The sequence below is a fragment of the Dendropsophus ebraccatus genome, chromosome 6 (assembly GCF_027789765.1).
Source record: "Dendropsophus ebraccatus isolate aDenEbr1 chromosome 6, aDenEbr1.pat, whole genome shotgun sequence".
In the NCBI taxonomy this organism is placed as follows: domain Eukaryota; kingdom Metazoa; phylum Chordata; class Amphibia; order Anura; family Hylidae; genus Dendropsophus; species Dendropsophus ebraccatus.
This window is the reverse complement of record NC_091459.1, coordinates 78,983,846-78,998,579: the sequence shown is the minus strand read 5'-3', so window position 1 is coordinate 78,998,579 and position 14,734 is coordinate 78,983,846. Positions and strand designations below refer to the sequence as shown.

Here is a 14,734-nt window from a genome sequence, read left to right as displayed (position 1 = left end):
CGTAACATAAGGGGTGGGGAAATGAAGAAAGAAAGCTTTTGAAATAAACATGTACATCTTCACTTGATTTCTAAACATAGATAATAGGATAATAATACAAGGAAAGATGTATTACTCAATTAATAACTGATCCGTAATAGTACAAACAGTAAATACATTTTATCACACATACACTTAAAGGGTTTGTTCACCCAAAAAATGTTCCTTTAACTCAACTGATGCCAAAAAGTGCCAGAGAATTCTAATAAAAAATCTTCCAATCTTTCCAGTACTTATCAGCCGCTGTATGTTCTGCAGGAAGTGGTTGTGACTGGAGAGCAGGAGAGTTTTTTTTTTTTTTTTTAAAGATATTTTATTAAAGATTTTACAATACGATAGTACAGGCGTTCGTTTTCGTACATATGGGAATAATACAAAATAAACAATAATAGTAAGTGCAACATAAAGAAAACCAAATGATTATCATGTAGGGAAAGCTAAATATGTTACATCACATACAAATTTTTCAGTTAAAAGACATGCCTGTAAAAAAAGGCAGCCCCCCCCCCTCCTCCCCTGCGAGCGTGCACACTTCAGCCGGGGGAAGAGGAGGAGAGGAGGACGCCACCGGAGCTCAGAGGGGCCAGAGGAGCAGCGGGGACCCGTACCGGAGGTGCCCGGGCAGGGACCAGACTGGACGAACGGCTCGGGTGAGACTTATGTCGTCCGGGAAGCCGGTGAATAATCCTGCACCGGTGATCCCAAGCCCCCTCTTCTTAGGTCCAAGAGCCTTGTAACCTCATCCTGCTCCCATGGGACAGGAAACAGTAACTGGTGCTGGTCGTGTGTTTGCTTCTTTTATGGTCCAGTGGGTCCTGTTTTCTGTCCAATGGGAGTAGGAGGTGGTCCTATCCAGGGGTGCCGTCATAGGGCAACAAAAGAAAAAAGGGGGGTGGGGAATTGGAGAAGTTTGTAAAACTCTTAACAGATACAGTACAAAACAGGTTGTATAAGGGATACAATACAAGTTGTAGTGTGTATATTGCTACATTTAGCTATAAGTATCAGTATTTAGTGTTTTATTATGTATAAACCCTAAGAAATGCTTATAACTAGTGTAGAGCGGACCTATCAAACAGTTCAGGGTTGGCAATGTTCTCTAAACTATTGCCATTTGATTCCCTGCAAGTGAAGAAATTTGATGTCGCCCTAGGGAGTCCCGGAAAACCTGGACAAAGCCACAGGTCTATTTAAAAGGATGTGGCTCCTTGTTATTGCTTTTATATAATCAAGCTTATCTTATGTTTCCCTAGTACAGATGGAGGAACAGATAAAGATGTCAGCAAGGTGTGAAGTAACTTTTCAGCCAAGGAAGTAAAAAGTACAGTATACCCGCAGATATAGGGGCAATATTCACAAGTGTTAGCATGGATATGTTAATGTTGACTCTTTTGGTTTGTTTAACCTTCTTAACTTTCCTTTATTCATACATGTGTGCTGGTTCGCTATACGCACTGCAATGTCAATATGTACAGTACAAAAGAAACAAAGACGTATTTGTGTTTGGGGCTTTGTGGTTGAGAAGGCATAAAACGGGACACCGTAAACCAGACACATTCCCTTACTGCATAATTATACAGGATTCAGGCAGCAGTAAGTTTTTTCCTTAGAATAATTTAAGCCTGGATATAGAAAATCCTAAGAAATGGAAGTGAAGTCTCCGTGCCTCCACCCCATAACATATATGTGAAGCTGCGATTTGTTGTACAGCTGCTGGTTCTTTTTTTTTTACCCCAGACCCAGTATAACTTTAAATCACTTACTTAGTGTAAATATATGTATGTATGAATAATAAAACTAAGAAAAACTATAAATAGGTTAAAATATAACATAAAATAATAAGAAAAGATTATATATAAAGCCTTTTGTATTATAAAAAGGTAACATCTGGATGTGCTACAGCTGTTAAGCCCACATGCTAAATATTGAACTAGACAAGAAAATTAAAAGGAAATACCCTGGTACAGAAGGGGTAGGCCAGCTCATAAATACTACTCATGATGAGCACAAGAGTCCATGATGGAGCTCGGAGCTCTGGCTGTAAAATAAGACAGTCCATCTGGGGAAGCGCTGCAAGAATTTGTCATGACTCTGTCACTTTCTGCCGGCATTCCAAATGACATGGCTTCTCATTCCTACATGCTTAACATTTTATTACTAAAACTCTAACATTTTCTGCAATAAAGTATGTTAGCAATCACAAGTTTTACCGATTTTCTAATATAAGTCATATGTTTTTATTTTTTTATGACCATTTACAGATAACTTAGAAACTCTGGGCAAACTGGTTCCATATGAAAGGTACAAAAGGACAAAAACCAGACTTTACTCACAAACATAACTCACTGAAAGACATTTATATACCATACAAAAGCTGAAGAAATTTAATACAGTTGACCTTAACCTCATTCCAGAGTGGTAACTTTCTTATATTCCCTTGTCTTTTTTGTGAGCTGTATCATCATAGGGTGGAGAGTGGAAAAAACTCTCCAATTACACCTTTGTTTTGGGGCTTTGGGTATTATCACTTTGGGTATTTTGTATTAAAGTTTTTTTTTTTGTTTTTTTTTTTATCTCCCCCTTTCCAGCTTTGCACCTCTGTGCCCTAATCTCACTACCTGGTTTGGCATGGGGGGGAATAGAGATGAGCAAACTTGAAAAAAGTGTGGGTTCACAAAAACCCGAACAATCTGCATTAGAATCCCGCTGCCTGGAGAAGGTGGATGCAGCCCAAGAACTGCCAGGAAAACATGAATACAGCCATAAGCTTTAGTGGTCAGGAACCTTGGCAACCACTGTCTACAGTACAGCAAGAGAAAGGGGCCAAACTTCAAAAGAAAGCAACTCCGCTAATGCTTTCTTTTGCATTCTCCATCCTCTATTTCAAGTTTAGGTGATGGAAATACCCATTTAAACCCCCCTCTGCCCCATATCTTTTTAACCTCTCTAAGGAACCTGAATAGAGATGAGCGAACCTCAAGCATGCTCAAATCCATCCGAACCCGATCGTTCGGCATTTGATTAGCTGGGGCTGCTGAAGTTGGATAAAGCTCTAAGGTTGTCTGGAAAACATAGATACAGCCAATGACTATATCCATGTTTTCCAAATAGGCTTAGGGCTTTATCCGACTTCAGCAGCCCCAGCTAATCAAATGCCGAACGATCGGGTTCGGATGGATTTGAGCATGCTTGAGGTTCGTTCATCTCTAAACCTGAACTACTGATTACTTGTTTATTTGAACAAAACAGCGCTCTTCTTTTAACAGCCCTCCTAGTGCACCCTGAGATCACATCATGGGAGCAGGGGGAGTGGTAAAGAGGGGAGCTCCCCTGTGTCTTACCACATAGAATATGCTACAGTTATTGGCACTAAAGAAGTAAATGGTCAAGATTGGGTGCTGCTAGTTGGCGTCAACTATAGTTAGAGTCACTGTCATTAAGGGCCTGTTCATACAGAATAAAACTGACGGAATTTTGCGGCGAATCCCACCAGCCTCTGTGTTATACCGTCTATGGGAGGGCTTGCTCACCTCCTCTCTCCGTGCATCTCTGCTCGGAAGAATTGATATGTCAATTCTTCCGAGCGGAGAGGCATGGATAGAGGAAGCGCATGAGCCCTCCCATAGACTGCCTGTATGACACAGAGGCTGGCGGGATTTCCCTTCGCGAATTTTTGCCAGTTTTACACCATGTGAACTGACTCTAAAAGTAACTTTTGACATGTCATCTCCTAAACTGTGTGGGTGTGTACAGGAAGTGATGTATTCTGCCCTCACAGCATGCCTAGTATGGGCAGACTGCAGTAAGCAAAGCTCCATAGTAACTGCAACACACATGGCACAGATTATATATCACTCCCACATCCTTTTATAAGCATATAACTTTATATATTAGCTGCCTAGCACATTAAAAAATCAAGAACCACAAGACTACAGTACTGACCACTGAGCCACCAAGCTACTGATAGTAATGCACCTGAAACTACTGTGGAAAGAACTGATGAGGTCACTTCCTGTTTTGTGGGTTTTTTTTTTTTACAGAAAAAACATATAGAAAGCATGGACTGCAGTTTAAGAAAAAGGGAGACACCTACTGATCACGTGCTTAAAGGGGTTGGCCACTATATAGTAAAATAGGTCAGTACAAAGTATTAGTAAGTGTATTCACTGTATATACAGACAGCAGCTCCCTGTGTACCTCATAGAGATAAAATCAGGCTCCCCTCCTCCAGGCTGGGCTGCCCTGCTCTGTTTTGTTTCAGTCCATAAAATGGCTGACATGGAGGAGCATGTGACCAGGCCCTGTCCCCTGTGTCCTCCATAGACATATACAGGCTCAGTGGTGGGGTGGACACTAGGGGGCGTGGCTTGGTCACATGTTTCTCCATGTAAGCAATCTTATGGACCAAAACACCACAGAGCAGGGCAGCCCAGCCTGGAGGAAGGGAGCCTGATATTAGCTCTATGAGGCACACAGGGAGCTGCTGTCAGTATATACAGTGAGTACACTTACTAATACTGTACAATGAGCAATTTAACTATAAAGTGGCCAACCCCTTTAAGGTTAATTTTAACACAGAAAATGTAAAAAAAAAATTGAAACGTATATTACAAAGTTATATTTTTGTTGTTTCTTCCCAAAATGCAGCATGTTTTAGTTTCTCTATACGACTTTAATAATGCCATAACATACTTGACGTCTTGATAAAAAAAATAGGTAACCTCTTCTTGTATGTAGTCTATCACAAGACTCCTTCAAGTACACCCATATATATATATAATATGTGTATATATACACACACACACACACACACACACACACTCCACTGGTAGGAACAGCGGCATCTCCACGTGGACGCACAGTCCCCTTGCAGGTCGGCCCACACCTGATTCACGATCCAAAAAGAGCACAGGTTGGAGACAGCATCCGTGCGGTGAAAAAAGGGATTACTTTATTTAGCCATATGCATATAAAAAGACGACGTTTTCGGCTCTTAGAGCCAAAACGTCATCTTTTTATATGCATATGGCTAAATAAAGTAATGCATCACCTTTGTTCACCGCACGGATGCTATCTCCAACCTCTGCTCTTTTTGGATCGTGAATCAGGTGTGGGCCGACCTGCAAGGGGACTGTGCGTCCACGTGGAGATCCCGCTGTTCCTACCAGTGGAGTGTGTGTGTGTGTGTATATACACACATATTATATATATATATGGGTGTACTTGAAGGAGTCTTGTGATAGACTACATACAAGAAGAGGTTACATGAACATTAGTCAGGTTAAAATACACAGACTTCTAGTAAGATGATGAAAATAGGTAGCACTGTGTACAATTTTCCTATGGCTGTCTATTGCTCCTCTTTTTGTCAGCTACAAATAACCCTTGTGCTCCCTGCTCTAAAAGGTGCCATTATCCTAGGATTCCTGTGACAAGTGTTCTTTTTATGTAGTGTACAAGGAAATGTAGAAAATGCATTAAATGGTGAATGGAGAAAAACAATCTGATCAGAGTTCAGCATTCAATTGCCCCCCCCCCCCAATAAAATGGGGGGGGGGGGTTTGAGGAGAAGTCTGATTGGTTGTTACAGACAACAAGCTACTGTTTTTTTTACATGGCTGTACTATATAGGGTGTATTCTTTTAGTGCATAAAGAAGGACTGCTCAAATACTCACGTATTAATAAAGAGGTGTAGAAAAAAGCAAACTATTTCAAAAAGGTTTTGGGGGAGATTTATCAGGCTGTCTAATAGTAACATGGGGAAAGATTTGTCAAACATGGTGTTTAAAGTGAAACTGTCTCAGTTGCCCCTAGCAACCAATCAGATTCCACTTTTCATTCCTCACAGACTCTTTGGAAAATGAAAGGTGGAATCTGATTGGTTGCCGGGGGCAACTGAGCCAGTTTCACTTTACACCATGTTTGATACTATGGGCAACAAAGAAAGGCCTGCTATAAGACCACTTGATAAATCTACCCCATTTGAGTATAAGATTGTCAAAACAATAAAATCAATCATAGCTGTCAGAACATTTATCACTGATAATGTTTAATTTGAAAGTACATTGGAAAAATATTAGGGCACAGCAAACTACTATTAGCTGTATGGGGAAAATAGAAAACAGAACATAATACCGCCATGCCTTGCACTGCCAACCTGTGAAACATTTAGCCATACAATACCAAAATAATAATGCCATACAGTACTTGCATTGGCAAGCTCCATATTGATATTTTTAATATTTTATTTGCTTAAAAACAAAAGTTGCACAAAAGAAAAAAAGTAATAAAGTGTAATTTTTCCACTCTGCGACGGTATAGGGAATGATCAGCTTTCTATTAAAGTTTCACCGATACTATAAAAAAAACTTTTGATGTCACAGAGACATGTCAAAAGTTTTTATTGGTGCAGGTGAGTGTTTAGACCCATACCGATCGAGAGAATAAGCCAAGCTAAGCGCGGTCCTCTCCCGGCGCTGTGTCACGTGATCAGTCAGGCTTATAATGTAAGTCTATGGAGCCTGTCTGATTATGCTGACAGAGTGGAGAGTGGACGTGCTGCAGCGCAGTCTTCTCCCAGCACGTTCTGATGATCAGTACGGGTCTGCACACTCAGACCTGGACCAATCAAAACTTTTGACGTTTCTATGACATGTCAAAAGTTTTCTATGGTGACAGTGAGATTATAAAGAAAAGACACAGACGGTCGTAAAACTGAAGCCTGGGGAGTAATATAAGGCACCGTGTGAACTACTTATTCTTAATTTGTGTTGGCAAAAAGAAAAATGGGCAAGAGTAAAGGCAGTATTATCCGACACAATAATGAGGGAATAATCAATTTCCCCTTTGTTCCCTGCTCGCTACCTGCGCTATTACAGCGAGCGGGGAACAGCGGGAGAGGCTGCCCAGACAATCCTTAGATGGTCTGGCTGCCCATCGAAGTCAGCAGCGGTCTGCTGCCGTAACTCCTATTACATAGAGCGACGTGCAGCAGACCATCACTGACATGATTGGATTTTTCAAAATGTTTAAAGACCACGATCAACAAACATTGTGCTTGTTGGCTGATCATGGTCTTTTACATAGCTGTTACACCAAACTATTATTGGCCATTACGGCCAGTAATCGGCCAAATACGGTCGATATTCGATTTGTGTAATAGGCCATACACCTTTAATAACAACTGTTTATCTGACAGTTATCTCTCCTGTCCTCCCCATGCACATGAGCATGGCTGAACGTCCCCATGTTCTCTATGGGGAGGGATAGGCTGCAGACAGCTCTGGCGGCAGCTAATCTCTCCAAGAACAAAGGGGTTGGGTGGTGAAATTCCATCACACTTGAATCCCTTTCTCCATCATTTGTCGATGGAGCCTCAGCAGACCTCCATACACTTTATACTGATGGCTGAACCTGCAGTGACCTGCAGTTTCAGCTAACAGAAGTATAAAATGTATAGGAACATTAAAGGTAGCTTCACACGTACCGACTCGCAGCGTTAATACCGCTGCGAGTCGGCTAGGTCCTGGCAGATCACTTTCACTACATACACGCAGCGGTTTGAACGACCGCTGCGTGTATGTAATTCTGCCGGCCGCTTAACCCCATCAGCTGCCGCCCGGCTCCCGTTCTGTATACATTACCTCTACTCGCTGCACGGGTCCCGGCGTACTGCTCTCCCGCCCGGCCAATCAGAGCAGTACGCCTTGACCCCGTGCAGCGAGGACAGGTAATGTATACAGAGCGGGAGCCGGGCGGCAGCTGAAGTGGTTAAAGAGTCACTGTCGTTTTTTTTTTTTTTTTTTGCAGAAATCAATAGTCCAGGCGATTTTAAGAAACTTTGTAATTGGGTTTATTAGCCAAATCTGCCATTATCTGCATGTAAAAAGCCTTTTCCCAGGTCCCCCCCTCCTTCCTCTTTTTCATCCACTCTGAAAAATCTGAAAATTGTGACTTGTTGCAGGAGACGTCCCCTGTCTGCTCTAGGGAGAGGGGAGGGGGGAGGAGGAAGGAGGGAGTTAGCCGGCAGCAGAAAGCAGATAACAGAGGATTACAGGCATGGAACTGGGTGACAGCTGTAATCCGAGCTCAGACAGGTCACTGGTGACTGTCCAAGAAGATAACGGGTGAGATATTTGTAGATTAACTCTTTGTTGTCCTGTTTTGGTCTTTTCTTTAGCTCTCTCCATAGGAGAACAATGAAGACAGGGGGGAGAGCTTCAAACTGCTTTTTCATGATAAAAATGCATTTTTCGGCTAATAAACCCAATTACAAAGTTTCTTAAAATCGCCTGGACTATTGATTTCTGCAAAAAAAAATTTCACGACAGTGACACTTTAAGGAGCCGGCAGAATTACATACGACCGCTGCGTGTATGTAGTGAAAGTGATCTGCCAGGACCTAGCCGACTCGCAGCGTTATTAACGCTGCGAGTCGGTACGTGTGAAACTACCCTAAAGGGGTACTCAAGAGATTTTTCTTTTTCTTTTTTTTTTTTAATGAACTGGTGTTGGAAATCCCATAGAAAACTTCTCTTGTTCTAGACAGCTCCTGAAACGGACAGAGAGCACTGTGGCAGACTGGAAAGAACACACTACTTCATGCAGGGCATACAGCAGATGACAAGTATAGGAAGGCTTGAATTTTTTATTTTTAAATTGAAGTATTTTTTAAATAGAAGAATTTATTCTCCAGAATGCCCCTTTAGGGTAGCTTCACATGTATAGGTTCCGAAGCTGCGATCTTGTGTCCTATGAATTCCTATGGGTTTACATACTCGCAGCAGATTTTTCATTCTGCTGCGAGTATGTAGCGCCCCTCCCTACTTAACCCACCACTGCCTGGTTTATACATTACCTGTTCACACTTCTGCTTTCTTCTCAGGCTCTCGGCTCCCTGGCTTCTCACTTAGCTAATCAGTAGCTGTGGGGGGACTGCACACTTATTGGCTGATCGGGACACCAGGGAGCCTGGAGCATGAGAAACAAGTGGGAGTGGGTCAGGTAACATACTAGCCAGGCAATGGTGGGTTAAGTGGAAAATGAAGTTTAATTCCCCGCATGCGGCAGGTAGTCATCTGGGCGGCTCCGTTCTCTGCCTGTCAGCTCGCTTGGCGAGGACGAGTGACAGACAGAGAGTTCTGTTACTGTTGCCTCCCTCTGTCAATCATCCCCACCGAGCACGCTCAGAGAGCTGTCACTAGACACAGGCGGGGAGCCACCCAGATGACTACTTGCCGTGCATTAGGAATTAAACTTCATTTTCTTGTGTATGAAGCTGCTTCTGCTGCCGTTACATGCCATGAGCTGCACAGAAGCTTTATACAGTTCTACAGGGAACCAAATCAGCCCAGTTTGGCTGATTGGTTCCCTTTAAAGTTCTGAGCAACTTTGGCAAGGTAATAATTGTGATGATTAAAGTGTCACTGTCGTGAAATTTTTTTGCAGAAATCAATAGTCCAGGCGATTTTAAGAAACTTTGTAATTGGGTTTATTAGCCGAAAAATGCATGTTTATCATGAAAAAGCAGTTTAAAGCTCTCCCCCCTGTCTTCATTGTTCTCCTATGGAGAGGGCTAAATAAAAGACCAAAACAGGACAAAGAGTTAAGCTACAAATACATCACGCTTTATCTCCTCTGACAGTCAGCACTGACCTCTCTGAGCTCTAATTACAGCGTTCACCCAGCTCTGTGCCTGTAATCCTCGGTTATCTGCTTTCTGCTGTTGGCTAACTCCCTCCTCCCCTCTCCCTAGAGCAGACTGGGTACGTCTGATGCAACAAGTCACAATTTCCTGATTTTTTGCAGTGGATGGAAAAGAGGAGGGAGGGGGGGGGGACCTGGGAAAAGGCTTTTTAAATGCAGATAATGGCATATTTGGCTAATAAACCCAATTACAAAGTTTCTTAAAAATCGCCTGGACTATTGATTTCTGCAAAAAAAAAAAAAAAATACGACAGTGACTCTTTAAAGATTGTCAGAGCAGGTCCTGTACAGTGTGGTAATAGTGTTTATCTTTGCAAAGGCCTTGTAAAAATTAATGGTTATAGGCACTGTTTCTTTTACACAATGTTTTATAAATCTCCCCTTTAGGGTGTGTTCGCACGTACAGAATCTGCAGCAGATTTCATGACCCAGATTTGATTTGCTTTGAATCTGCCACTTAAAATCTGCGCCATCAAATCTGCTTCAGATCTTGTACGTGTGATCACATCCTTATAGTGGATTGCAGCCTGCTGCCAATGGGGCTATGTAGCTTCCGACTACTGATCTCTGTTAGGAATGAGCGACCCGGCCGAGGTTCGGGTTCGTATGAACCTGAACTATCGGCTTCTGATTCCCGCTGTCTGCCCGCTCCATGGAGAGGGTGGATACAGCCTATGGCTATAGCTGTATCCCAGTTTTCCAGGCGGTCCTCAAGGTTGTATCAACCCTCTCCACGGAGCGGGCAGACAGCGGGAGTCAGAAGCCGAGAGTTCAGGCTCATACGAACCCGAATTCGGCCGGTTCGCTCATCCCTAATCTCTGTCCACCAACTTTTGACATGTCAAGGGTTATATTTAGTGACAGTGACAGGCTTTAATGTGGACCCAGACCCAAAGCTTAAAGTGACTGTACCACCAGGCCCAGGCTGAAGCACTGGAGGCGGGCCAAACCACCCTTAGTGGGAGGAAACCCTAGCCCCTCTATGATAGGGTTCCATTGATTCTAATGGAGTCACGTCATAAAGAGGCTGGGGTTTCTTCCCTCTAAGGGTGGGTCGGCCCGCCTCCAGTGCTTCTGCCTGGGCCTGGTGGTACAGTCACTTTAACTCAGCCTTACACTCATAACCCTCAAGAATAACAAAAATACACCAAAAACATGACTTTTGGGATGAACGAGAACATTATAAGTAGAGATGAGTGAACTTGCTAAAAGCAGGATTCAAATGTTTCCTAAGAACCCAAACTTTTGGCAAGATTGTTCATTTCTTATTGTAAGAATAAAAGACTTATAAGAAATATTTAGAACTCTGACGCCACTCTATATTCCAAACCAACCATGTAAATGGGTACATAGTTTCTTGGTTTAGAAGCTCTAATAAATGATCTTGGTTCTTTCCTGATAAACTGACCTCTCCATCCTGATATAAGGTTATTATGTATAGCAGTTTAATGTAAACCTATCTAGATGCATTGTTATTTAGTCACTGGTCATACTCTCCTATATGAGGTTCCCTCTCGTCCACCGCCTGCGCTGCCTGCTCCTGGCCTGGATGCTTTCTAGAATATGTACACGTCTATTCGCCTAAAGGAGAGGAGGAGCAGCAGAGAGAGAAGTTTACTTTGGAGGTAGGCGCTCTCCCTGACATTCCTTACAGATAGGCGGATGAGTATACAGGAGGACCAGCAATATACAGAAGAAAAAGGAGAATGCGCTCCTGTATCGCCTGTAAACGTGTCTGGAGATTAACAGTCCATAAGTACTAACAATGGTTGTAACCACTGAGGTCAATATGACACCCAGCAATGTAACAAGAAGCAGCATGTTACTATTCATTGGCAGTGACAAGACTGGGAGAGGGGCACTGACCAGCCTGTGCAGGATGGATGGGACTTGTAGTTCCACAAGCCCTGGCTGCGCATGCCCCCACCTCACACATACCTTGCAGCTGTGCAGACAGGGACTCCTGGTGCTGCTGGTACTTCAGGGCCAAGGCTTCGGCTTTCTTCAGCTGCTTCTGTAACTCATAGTTCACCAGAGCTCCATAGACAAATGCAATGGCCACAGCCAGGAAGGCGAGCGCCTGGAATATCCTCTTCTGCCTTCTGGAGCACATACCGTTTCCCATACTCTGATGGGCTCAGCTGGGGGCGAGCTCCCGCCTGGACTACTGCTGTGAGGCGGCAGATGCTGGCAGGGCTGGCATCTCGCACTATGTGGCAGTCCCACAACTTTCCTCGCTCACTTCACTAGTACTTGGCCGGGAATGCAGCGCTGGCAGCAGAGCATTAGCATGCTACTCCCCTATGGCTGCACCTCTCTGCGACAAGTCAGCCTCCCTGCTGCTTGGACTTTTTTCTCTCTCTCTCTCTCCCTCCTGCCCCTCAGCAGCAGCAGCAGCACACAAAGGAAGGCTGGCTCCTAGGAAAACATCCCAGCAATGTGCACAGCCGAGAGCCCCAGGCCTCCGGCACTATCCACTGCTCAGCTTTTTTTTTTTTTTTTTTTTCCCAATAGCTTTATTGCAATGTAACACACTGATGTGCACTGTGTTCTCAGAGACAGGATGGAATGAATGAAGCACAGACATGGCAGCAAGGGAATTATTTATTACATTCATGTAGTTACTACATGTACTGTATAATGTGGGGGAGGAACTTTAGTAGTTAAAAACTTTCAAGAACTGGAAAATTTCCTTCAGACATACTTTCTGTACTGCATATTAGCTTTTTGTTGTCCTAGAAATAACAAAAACCATGGCCACTATTTCTTGCTTGGGAATTATGAAAATAACACCTAAATCCAACCAATATCCACCCTTTAAATATAACTTTTATTGTCATGCACTAAAATGGCCCACTTGTATATGGTTCAAAGAAGTAAAACCCTCAAAAACAGCTGACAGGTCACATACTGACCCACCAATTGTATAAAAGTCCTATATGCTTCAGACAGGTCAATATTTGTGCCATTTGACAATAGCCACATGCACATTTTTTTTTCTTTTAGGCCCCCTTCACACATCCGTGTCAGTTTTTACTGTCAGGAAATCCTGATCAGGAGGCCACAAATGTCATCAGGAAAGTATCAGGATTTCCTGACAGTAATCCGTTTTTACCATCAGGAAAAACCTTCAGGATTTCCTGATCAGAAGAAAAAAAGGGAGATGTAGTTCTGCAAACTGGATGGTCACAGCTTGCAGAACTACAACTCCCATAATGCCCGGCTGACAGGTCATGATGGGAGTTGTACTTCTGCAGCCTGTGGCCATCCAGGTTGCAGAAGTACAACTCCCATCATGACCTGTCAGCAGGACATGGTGGGAGTTGTACTTCTGCAACCTGGATGGCCACAGGCTGCAGAAGTACAACTCCCATCATGGCCTCTCAGCAGGACATGGTGGGAGTTGTACTTCTGCAACCTGGATAGCCACAGCTACTCTGAGGTCCGGGGGGGGGTGCCGATGGGTAAGCGGTCCGTGCGCAGGCCGCTACTCTGAGGTCTGGGGGGGGGGGAGCCGCTGGGTGAGGGCGCGGCACCAGGAAGCAGGAGGCCGGAGGAGCAGAAGTGGACGGCAGCAGTGAGTTATGCGGGTGGTGGGGGGTGCGCCGGTAACCCGGAATCGCGGGCACTTTTCTGATGTACACCAGGAAAGTGCCCGTGATTCCGGCGCCCCCATAGGCTTCTATGGGGGCGTCCGGGCCGGAATTCCGGACAAAAATAGGACATGTCGTATTTTTTCCGGACCTATTTTCCGGAACGGACACCCTTCCGGAAAAATCCGGAAGGGTGCCCGTGACCAATTAAAGTCTATGGGTCCGGAAATCAGTCCGGATTTCCTGATAGGAAATCCGGTTGGTTTTTCCGGACGTGTGAAGGGGGCCTTACTGACTGAAACCTTCTGCCCGCTGCTGCACACTTCAAGCGATTCCATGGGTGCATGTCCTAATCAATATCATCACATGTGGGCGAAACCACAACCACACATGGGGGGACATTTATGAAGTCCGGTGTTTTTTACGCCGGGCTTACAAATGTCCCCGCACCTCCGGAGCTCAGGTATTTATGTAGAGGCGCATTGCTTCTACATAAATCCCAATCGCATGGAGCTCGTCCATGAGAAAATTTTAAAACCTATGCCAGCTCAGAGCTGGCGTAGGTTTCAGTATAATTTTTCCCTTTAATGCACATCACAATGTGAAGTTTCTGATTATTCCCAGCCTTTTCAAGCTTGATTATAATAAAATGGGGTTCCTTTATAGAATGTGGCGCACCTTTGTTCTATAGTAGTGACAACTAAAGATTCACATTTGTTTACAGTCAATGATAGACACCAGTGATCAGGCTGATGGTTATCATAAACCCCATAAATGCTGTGATGTTTTGCGAAAGTGTGTCAGCAGGGGCGTAACTAGGATTCATGGGGCCCTATAGCAAAAAAAGTGTACATGCGCACCTGTCCCAGCGATATGGTGCTGTCCCCCCTTCGGTAGCTCTGAGACACTTTGCCCTGGGGTGGGGGTGAGGGGTAGCAGGCCGCTCGGAGTCTATGCTGGTTGGGGCGGCTGCTTTAAGGCGGGCTGCTTTAAGACGCTGAGGGAAGCTGAGAGACCCAATTATAGTGGATGCCAGGGAAGCTGAGTGACCCCCATTATACAGGATGCTGGGAAGATGAGTGACCCCATTATACAGGATGCCAGGGAAGCTGGGTGACCCCGTTATACAGGATGCCAGGGAAGCTGAGTGACCCCCATTATATAGGATGCTAGGGAAGCTGGATGACCCCATTATGCAGGATGCCAGGGAAGCTGGATGACCCCATTATACAGGATGCCAGGGAAGCTGAGTGACCCCCATTATACAGGATGCTGGGAAGATGAGTGACCCCATTATACAGGATGCCAGGGAAGCTGGATGACCCCATTATACAGGATGCCAGGGAAGCTGAGTGACCCCATTATACAGGATGCTGGGAAGATGAGTGACCCCATT

The 14,734-nt window shown here is 44.3% G+C and overlaps 1 protein-coding gene across 4 annotated transcripts in view; it reads right to left on the bottom strand.

Annotated features, from left to right (window-relative positions):
• Nucleotides 1-12,218, bottom strand: part of GOLIM4 (golgi integral membrane protein 4) — an 85,569-nt gene extending 73,351 nt beyond the window's left edge. For all 4 annotated transcript variants that reach the window (XM_069975246.1, XM_069975250.1, XM_069975247.1 and 1 more), the window contains exon 1: nucleotides 11,684-12,218. In XM_069975246.1, coding sequence (XP_069831347.1) covers nucleotides 11,684-11,870 — 187 coding nt within the window. In that variant the 5' untranslated portion in view covers nucleotides 11,871-12,218. The remainder of the gene's footprint in view (nucleotides 1-11,683) is intronic.
• Nucleotides 12,219-14,734: the final 2,516 nt, after the last annotated feature.